At 40.3% G+C, this 8,725-nt stretch overlaps 2 protein-coding genes across 6 annotated transcripts; one reads left to right on the top strand and one right to left on the bottom strand.

Moving 5' to 3' along the window:
* Window positions 1-121: 121 nt before the first annotated feature.
* Window positions 122-3,352, bottom strand: LOC144215436 (selenoprotein Pa-like). Of its 2 annotated transcripts, none has more exons than XM_077744366.1 (5): window positions 3,187-3,352; window positions 2,552-2,762; window positions 2,183-2,395; window positions 1,664-1,781; window positions 122-1,507 (listed from the first exon to the last, which is right to left on the bottom strand). In XM_077744366.1, exons 2-5 carry the CDS (start codon window positions 2,755-2,757, stop codon window positions 1,223-1,225), a joined length of 822 nt encoding a protein of 273 aa, XP_077600492.1. In that variant the 5' UTR covers window positions 2,758-2,762; window positions 3,187-3,352; the 3' UTR covers window positions 122-1,222. The 2 variants fall into 2 exon arrangements, with proteins under 2 accessions (XP_077600492.1, XP_077600493.1); XM_077744367.1 differs by having other exon boundaries at window positions 2,552-2,770; window positions 3,187-3,256.
* Window positions 3,353-4,377: 1,025 nt separating this feature from the next.
* Window positions 4,378-8,660, top strand: LOC144180883 (zinc finger protein 131-like). 4 transcript variants are annotated; one of them, XM_077709032.1, is made up of 9 exons: window positions 4,378-4,526; window positions 5,346-5,481; window positions 5,791-5,892; window positions 6,147-6,291; window positions 6,419-6,524; window positions 6,612-6,797; window positions 7,085-7,460; window positions 7,564-7,694; window positions 7,844-8,660. In XM_077709032.1, the coding sequence occupies exons 2-9, from the start codon at window positions 5,364-5,366 to the stop codon at window positions 8,390-8,392; spliced, it is 1,713 nt and encodes a 570-aa protein (XP_077565158.1). In that variant the 5' UTR covers window positions 4,378-4,526; window positions 5,346-5,363; the 3' UTR covers window positions 8,393-8,660. The 4 variants fall into 4 exon arrangements, with proteins under 4 accessions (XP_077565158.1, XP_077565160.1, XP_077565159.1 ...); XM_077709034.1 differs by having other exon boundaries at window positions 4,413-4,526; window positions 5,351-5,481; XM_077709033.1 differs by lacking the exon at window positions 4,378-4,526 and adding an exon at window positions 4,612-4,766.
* Window positions 8,661-8,725: the final 65 nt, after the last annotated feature.

Raw genomic sequence — 8,725 nt, 5'->3', positions numbered from 1 at the left:
GTCTTACAAAACAAAACAAAAAGAATTACACACACATTATCAATATATACACTTCTCTTCCTCTCTCGATCTATTTTTCATGTTGGCAACTCTTTCAAAAAGGAAGAAGAAAACAAAAGAAGCAAGCCAATAAATGTTTATTCTACTGTCCTTTCACATATAATTCCCACCCTCTCTTTTCAATGCATTTGTCTGTGTAGACATCCGATTTTTGGGTGACATTTGACCTTCCCACAAAAACCATCATTTAGCAGAGCTTGTATTAAAATGCAATTTTCCTTTCATTCTCCTTTTTGTGACAGTGAAGACTTTTGGCTTTGATAATCTAATAATATAGTACAGAGAAGAAAAAGTTATGTGGTTGTTATAACTAGTCAAAAGCCAAAAGAATTGATTCAGTTTAGTTGGTACTATATTGCTGTTTCCATCTTTACATGTTACATTTGTTTGTGGTATTTCCCACATTTGTTTTTAATTAGGTTAATTAGGTTATTAGGTGTTCCACAGAAAGTAATTGCCACGAAATGATTGTTTACATTGATCTTTCAACATATATTAATTATGAAGCAAATTGCGAAGAATTGTTTTTGCAGCCCTATGTGAAAAATGGAAGCTGAATGAATTATTTTTACGATTTAGTTTGACTGTGTCATAAAATGTACCTAATTATTTATCTCCTTATGGGATGCTGACGGATCATTTTTAAGAAGGACTGGTCTCCCACATTCCATAATGACTGATCTCCCACCCCTGACATCTTGACATCACCCAGATGCCACTAGAGCGTAGTTTCTGCACCTGGTTTCATAAAAGATGCAAGGGTCCATTTGGGAGAAAATGACTATTTGGAAATATGGCGACCCTACTAGACGTGAGCTGCGGTTTCTATACGAGAATGACACAGTGGCCAGCTTTATAAATGACCTCATTCTCAGCTCACAACCCCTGGTGGTCAGGCTCACTGATCAGGCTTAGGCGGCTGTCAGTCAGTGTGTGACGGGCGTCACTGTCAGGTCTCACTGATGTGATTGCCCTCGTCCGGCCCGTGTCACCGTCACGTGGCGGGTAACGCCTCTTGACAGTGTCACAGGCTTAGCTCACTGGCCTCGCCGATTAGCCTCCGTCAGTGTCAGCATCAGCTGGATGCTAGATCAGGGACGCCGTCTGAACCGGCCGTCCAACGTCAGCCATGTTTGTGCTTTCACCTCGACTTTGCAGGGCCTCACGGCCGCTGCATGATGGGTAGCCCCTGTGCCTCTTGAGGCATTGCCTGGAGCTGCGCCTCATGAGCGTGTGGCTCTACACTGTGTTGACTTTGGTGTTGCACCTCGTGGTTTCCATGCTGATGACCCACACTAGTGTCGTGGCCATGGTGCACATGCTGATGATGGTGGTGATGATGCCCATGATGTTGGTGAGGATGGTGTCCAGGTTCTTCATCTACGGCCGGAGCAGCAGCGGTACTCTCTTCTCCATTTACTTGACACTGTGGTGGGATTTCAGCACTCTATGGAAGTTTTACATGACAAAAGTTCAGTTGTTTTTGGTCAATAGAGAGAGAGAAATCGGGTCAATCACAAAACCGAAAGAAAACAAAATGTGAGTTAATATATATATTAAGATGAGAATGATTAGTCATGTGCATGCTTTACTGTCACCATACCTCATATGTGCAGGGACCACAAAAGCGTTTGCAGTATGTTTCTTTGATGGCCTTCTCAATGTGGCCCTGGCCAATGATGGAATATGGCAGTGAAATCTGGTGAGTGAGGCGTCCACATCTAATGGCAAAGAGTTAAAAGGGGCAAATTTAGGGATATTGATGAAGTTCTGTTCATACAGTGAAGGCCTAAGACATTTGATCGAGACTGGATTAGGTGATAAAGAATTAACCCTGGCTTGCATAAATAGTGATATTTCATAACTTCCTATAATTGACTCTTTGGGTGCTAGTGACAGTGCTGGACATTTCATTTCACCAATGTATATGGATGGCATTGTTGCTGTATTATGGCCAGACAAGGCTTGGCTAGAAAATAAAGTTATTATGGCAATTATGGCTGGGCTAGCTTCCTTGTTGTAGTCAGGCTGGGATTGGCTTCAGCACTCTCGATGGTTTCAAAACAAGTTTGTGAAGTATTGTCGTGAGCTTGGCAATTTGTACAAATCCGGTTATTCAAACCTGTCATAGATGAAAAAGTCATCCTTGACTCCGTTTAGAAGGTTCCACACATCCGGCTGTTGATCTTCCTGTTTGTAGAGTGCAATGTTCTTTGACACCCTCGTCTCCAGCATGGGATGAAGCTGTTGTGCTTGCGTCCCCTGATGGTTGATGACCATGTACGTCACTTCATTCAAACCCAGATTCTCCATCTGCAGGCGCAGGCTATCCATTCTAGATGGGGATAGTATAAAACAAGTAATATAACACATTTTTATATAGCTTAGAATTGAACCTTTTTTCAACTGGAAGCTTCAAAGTGAAACATAATACATATTGTGTCACTGGTTGAATGGCAACAACTGAGTATGACAAAAAGACATTATATACCTGGATGCTTGCACCAAGCAGAACAGTCAGCTGGCCTGTAAAAGGGCCACCACCGTCACCTTTCCCATCGCTGTCCTCATGGGCTCCTCCGAACCGATCCTCCAGTCAGGTGGTGGCTGACAGCGCGGCCCCCCGACCCCTTCACTCTCTGCTCCACCCCCATGGAGCAGGCAGAGAGCAAGGAGCAGCCTAAGGCTCGCCCACATGCTTTCTGAATGTCTCAAAAAGAGAACATTTATTTATTATATACACTATATATTAACAGCTGATGTGTTCATTATTATCTACAACATGACTTTAATTTTCAGCAGTGTTTTGTCAGCATCAAATATTATTCACTAATAGCATAAAAAATAAGCAATTTTCCTAGCTGTACCAGTGTGAGAAGATACAAAATTTTACTCCGAAGAGTTACATTTTATAACAATGCTACACTACTTTTAAAGTAAATTTCAGCAAAAAAATTTATTATTCTTATTATTTTTGCATATCTATGCAAGTAACAAGAACAACAGCAAAATTTTGATTAAAGCATTTAAGCAGTCCAAACATATATTTTAGATTAATGTTTGGGGAAAATCGCAAATAATAAAGCTATGAATACTCCAAAATGTCCTTTAGAATGTGTCTTATACCTGTTTGTTGAAAGGTTTCCTCTCCACGTCGTTGAGTTGCAGCAACCCCTTGTAAAACAACAAGTCTCCCTTAGCGGCTCCCCTCCTTTTATAATCTGCCTGTTTTTGTCTGGACAAAACCAGGGCAAAGGTTGAAAGATGAACTTTTTTTTTTGGCTGATGGAGCACTTTTTGACCCCATAAAGTCGACACCTTATATATCAAATGATGATATGCACTTCTATTGTAATTTCAAATGCTATGCATTTTTAATTGGGGTAAAAAAAAAAGTTTAAAAACAAGTTGTGCAACACAAGGTGGATCACTGGACGGTGGACAGCATTTTTGTGCAAAGTCCCTTTAGAGATAGGCAACCTATTTTATGCTTCTGGAGCAACTAGCATAACTGATTATTTTATACAGAAAGTTTTGGACATAGGTCTTTCCATGTTGAGTCTGCATAATCTCCATGTTAGTATGCATGTTAGGTTTATTAAATCATTTTAAATTGTCAGGTGTAAATGTGAATGCCTTTTTGCATTTTTTTTTGCTCATATGTGCTCAGCAGCCAAATCAACTGTGGGGTTTGATCCTTGAATAAGGTAAGAGCCAAAACAAAATAAATGGGTATTGTACTAAGCAGACATACATTTTATGGTCTAAGAACTGGTAAGATTTTTTTGAAGTCTTGCACAACAGCAGACAAGTGGACCCTATGTAACTGATAAGATTAACTGGGACAGTAACAATTCAACTATGTTGTATAATTTTGAAATAGATCTAAAGACAAAGTTCTTTAGGTTCATTGTTCGTAAAGCAGATAGGCCCAATAAGTAGAAAATATCCAGAGTGAAATGCATGTGATTCAGGGTGCCCTGCCAAGATAGATGATTCCCAAAGGTCAATGTAACTTATTGACAGATGAAGGCGCCATGCAGGACACATCAACCTGTGCAAGCATTTAGCTGACCAAGTAAAAAATAATGCACCAGGCGCTCCCTAACCTTACTCTTTATTTGCAATGTCTGATACAGTATAGTGCAAATTGTATTGATCAAGGAAACCATGTAGTACATTTTTTCTTTTAGCATTAATGTCATATTGCACCCTGTGCAAAAACAATGGGATTTTAAATGAATACAATTTTTTCTATCAATAACAACAGCAAGCGACTCATTTGTATGTCGCCAGTAACTAAGGCAACGAGGCGTCCTTAACACCGCAAAGGCTTCTGGGATACCGAGGCCTTTTTGTCCAACGACCGCCCTTTTTGGAGAAAGCTACAGAAGCACAACCATGCTACATGACTCGAAGGAATTATCACCCTAAAAACTCTTTAAACTGCCATTAAGGACGCTGAGGTATGACCAACCATGCCTTTTGTCGCATGCTATGACTCACAGCACTCAGAATCGGAAAATGTGTCTGGGAAAAGGTGTATTTTAATGCGCGGTTTGATGACGTAATGTTGATTGTCAAACACGAAATGGCGAGCATGCTAAGGGGCCCGTCTTTGGTATTTGTAAAACTCTGCTGGGGTTTTATGGTTATTTTGACCATCTTTTATCACAGAGATGGGCGTTTTTATCTATTTGGAACAGGTACGTTGTTTTGGATTGATCCATTTTAGTGTTTTGCATCACAGCGCGCTAACATTGAAGTCAACGACTGATAATGCTAGCATGATGTTTTCTTTTTTGAGCCACTATCAGTCTGTTAAATGGCATTTTCCTGGGGTTTTAATCTGTTTTATATTTTGTCTTTTGCTTAGATAACTATGTATTGAGCAATTTTCCAATTTAGCTCTCTGGGATCGGAACAGAACCAGGGGCGACAGATTAAAAGTTGTTGTTTCTAATGCCTTGTTTATCTAATTACTATTATTTTCAAACTCTTCTCCCTAGAGAGTTTTTGGTATTTCGTGCATTTTTCTAAATGTTGGAGTTGTTGCATTTATGAAATCAAAATACTCCTACTGAGGAACGTTGCACACATGCTTCTTTTTAGTTTGTGAACAAAACAATATTCTATACAAGTAAAGTAGAGTTATGTTTTTACACAGCTAGTGTATTGATATTGATTGTACTTTTGCACTGATATGTACTTTGTGATGTGTTCACCAAGATTTAAATCCATGTGTTACCTTTTTTCTCATAAATGTGCTCTTTATTTTGTCTTAGTAAAGAATCCAGAGAGTAATGGCGGCTGAAGTCAAAGAAGACAATGAGTTCCCTGCTCATTACAAAGCCATGATGGACAAACTGAATGAACAGCGAAAATTGGACCAGTTCACAGACATCACTTTGATTGTTGATGGTTAGTGAATTAAAAACATTCAATATTTAATGGACGTGGGACAAGTGGCCAAATCTTATATCCTATATTTGATGTATTGTTTTTAACTCTACCGCTCCTTGTATATCAAAGACATCAAACTTATGTTGAGAAAGCATATTCAATGTATGTGTTTCACTGCACTCACATAAACATGCATAGTTTTTATCCGGATTTTGCAGCCTTGACACCTATCCCAATTGAGCAATGAACCACACGATGCAAATTACGCCTTTGTGTTGTACATCTGCAATGGCCTAAATAATAATGATATCATAATTTCTCTTTTAGGGCACCAATTCCGAGCACATAAGGCAGTGTTGGCAGCATGCAGTCAGTTTTTTCACAAGTTCTTCCAAGATTACACGCAAGAACCCCTGGTGGAGATTGAAGGTATTTTAAATAAGGTCTTCTATGCTTAAAATGTCATTACGGTCCGGACTGGGCTAGCCTCTGTCATTTTGCATGTTAGTAAGTCCAGTGTTTACGTGCCTTAGACTAATTCCAAATATTCCGTAATGTCTATGTGTTAAAGCCATTTTAGGAAACTCGGGTATTATATCATCAGGAATTCCGGAAAGGGAAATCCTGACAAAATTGTCTAGTCCTAACCTCCACTACTTTTCCATTTTGTTCTTCTCTTACAGGTGTAAGTAACATGGCATTTCGCCAACTGATGGAGTTCACGTACACAGCTACGTTAGCTGTCGCCGGAAAGGAAGAAGCCTTCGACATCTGGAAGGCTGCCGAATACCTTCAGATGCAGGAAGCCATCAAGGCACTCACAAACAAGTGAGTGTTTGAACGGCACTCTGCTTAAAAACTGCAATTATTCTAGTATATTGTGATTCAGGATATTAATAGAGAAAAAATACCACGCAATGTGTACAAAATCAAGCAAACATGACTTTTCTTGTAGAATAAATGATTATTCCGTCACACCAAAGAGCAGCAGTGTAAAGAGAAAAATTGCCGAGACATCTTGTGTCATCACAGAAGTCCTACCCACGGTGGAAGGGGAGCAGGTTTGTATTTTTGCATTTGTCACTGATAATAAAACTTTATCTGAACGGCAATTTCATTGAACACTTGACCTGTATGTGTTCTCATAGGTGGAGATAGAGATGATAGCAGACGGTGCAATTGAGGTGGAGGAGTCTGGACTGGAAGAAGTGGTGGACGCGGCAAAGAATTCACAGTCAAATGACTCCGCTTTAGCTCTCCTTGCCGATATTACCAGCAAGTATCAACAGGAGGAATCATCCATACAAGTAATGAAGAAAGAAGATTTAGAAGAGGTGCAGTAAGATTCATGCTGTCCAATCTACCGTAAAATCTTAATTTCCAAGTTGATGGTGACTTATTTTTATTGTCCAACCGGAGTATCTTTGTTTTTATTGAGATACCCTGCTATATAAAACAAATTACATTTCACATCATGAAGGGAAAAAATACAACACTCATAGCTTAAAGTACTACTACGTTCGGAAACTTTTATCTCACAATTGAGTTGAGATGGTTTATTCTATTTTTTTTTCTTTGAGTATTAAAGAGTGTTGTGGTGTGCTTTTGTCTGTTGTTACAGGAAGTTTTGTATCAGGAAGAAACAGTTACTGCCTCTAAGGTGCTGGAGAATGCTAACCTAGCGCAAGTCCAGTTTTCCCAACTGGAAAAGTCTTTCCGTTGCAACAAGTGTGACCGAAGCTTCAAGATGTACTACCACCTTAAGCAGCACCTGAAAACGCACCTCAATCTGTTGAAGAAGCAGCATGTTTGCAACCATTGTGGCAAAGCCTACACGCGGGAGGGTGCCTTGAATCAGCACCTGAACACTTTCCATTTTGATGCAGAAGAGCTGGCACAAAACCAGAAAGCCCCAAAGAGAGTTCACACTTGTGAATACTGCAAGAAGCACTTCGACCACTTTGGACACTATAAAGAACACCTTCGAAAGCATACTGGTAAGATGAAAAACAGATTGTCAGTTCTGGCATTTGAGTCAGTCTTGTTACTGTACTTCATTTGTGGTTTCATTTTGTTTGTCTTTCTTTATCTTGTATGTAGGCGAAAAACCATACGAGTGCCCAGACTGTCATGAACGGTTTGCGAGGAACAGCACCCTCAAGTGCCACATGGCGGCTTGTCAAAATGGCGCCGGAGCCAAGAAAGGACGCAAAAAGCTCTACGAATGCCAGGTACGCGACAACATAGGTATCACTTGTTCATGTAATGATGTAGGGAAAATGTCAATTAGAATTAGTGTAAGTCCTCCATCTTGGAAAATCTATCAATTTAAGTACCTGGCGATACCTGGTTAAGATTTTTTCCCCCTCTTTCTCTGCAGGTATGTGGCAGTGTGTTCAACAGCTGGGACCAATTCAAAGACCATCTTGTGAGCCACACTGGAGATAAGCCCAACCACTGCACAATGTGTGATATGTGGTTCACTGACTCCCAAGAGCTAAAGGCCCATCTCAAAGACATACACTCCTATGAGGAAGAAAAGTCGACTGATGAGGTGGTTGTCACTGATACCGCAGCTACAGCAGCTCTCACTATCACCACGCAGAGCATCGAGACCACAGAGACGGTGTTACTGGATGACGGCATCCAAGTTGAGCATGTCACAGTAAACCCTATTGAGGTGATTGAGATGGAGGAGACAACGACAGTCATGGTGGAAGGCGGAGGTGTTGCAGAGATGTGCGAGGAGGATGTGGAGAGACTGAAACAGGCCGGCTTACAGATCCAAATGGTCCGTGTGTCCTCCAAGGAGGTGGTGGAGGAGGAGGAGGAGGAAGTGGTGGCGGCGGCGCCGCCGGCTGAGATGCAAGTGGAGTTGGACGGGGAGATGATGAACGTGGAGGAAACAATACAAGCAGTGGTTGTATGAAAATGCAACTGAGCCTTGCATGATGGATTCTTTTTGTTTGTTTTTTTTTAAATCACATTTGCAACTTCTTAAACTGACAAATTCAGGTCAGTGGTCAAAGATAGAGATTTGTCAGGTATTTATTTTAAAGCTGTCAAAAATTCAGTGATCAATTTTTTCCTTTCTCATTTGGCAAAATTATTTTGTTAAATATCTTATTTCTGCAGCTTTCTTCAAGCTATTTTTTGTAGCGAAATTCACTAGAATAAAATATTGGCCGAACATAATTTTCATTGGTGTCACATTGTCACATTACTGACAGGTAAATTTTATAGATTGGAACAATAAAACAAA

The sequence above is a fragment of the Stigmatopora nigra genome, chromosome 22, assembly GCF_051989575.1.
Source record: "Stigmatopora nigra isolate UIUO_SnigA chromosome 22, RoL_Snig_1.1, whole genome shotgun sequence".
NCBI lineage: Eukaryota > Metazoa > Chordata > Actinopteri > Syngnathiformes > Syngnathidae > Stigmatopora > Stigmatopora nigra.
This window is presented reverse-complemented; position numbering and strand designations above follow the sequence as displayed.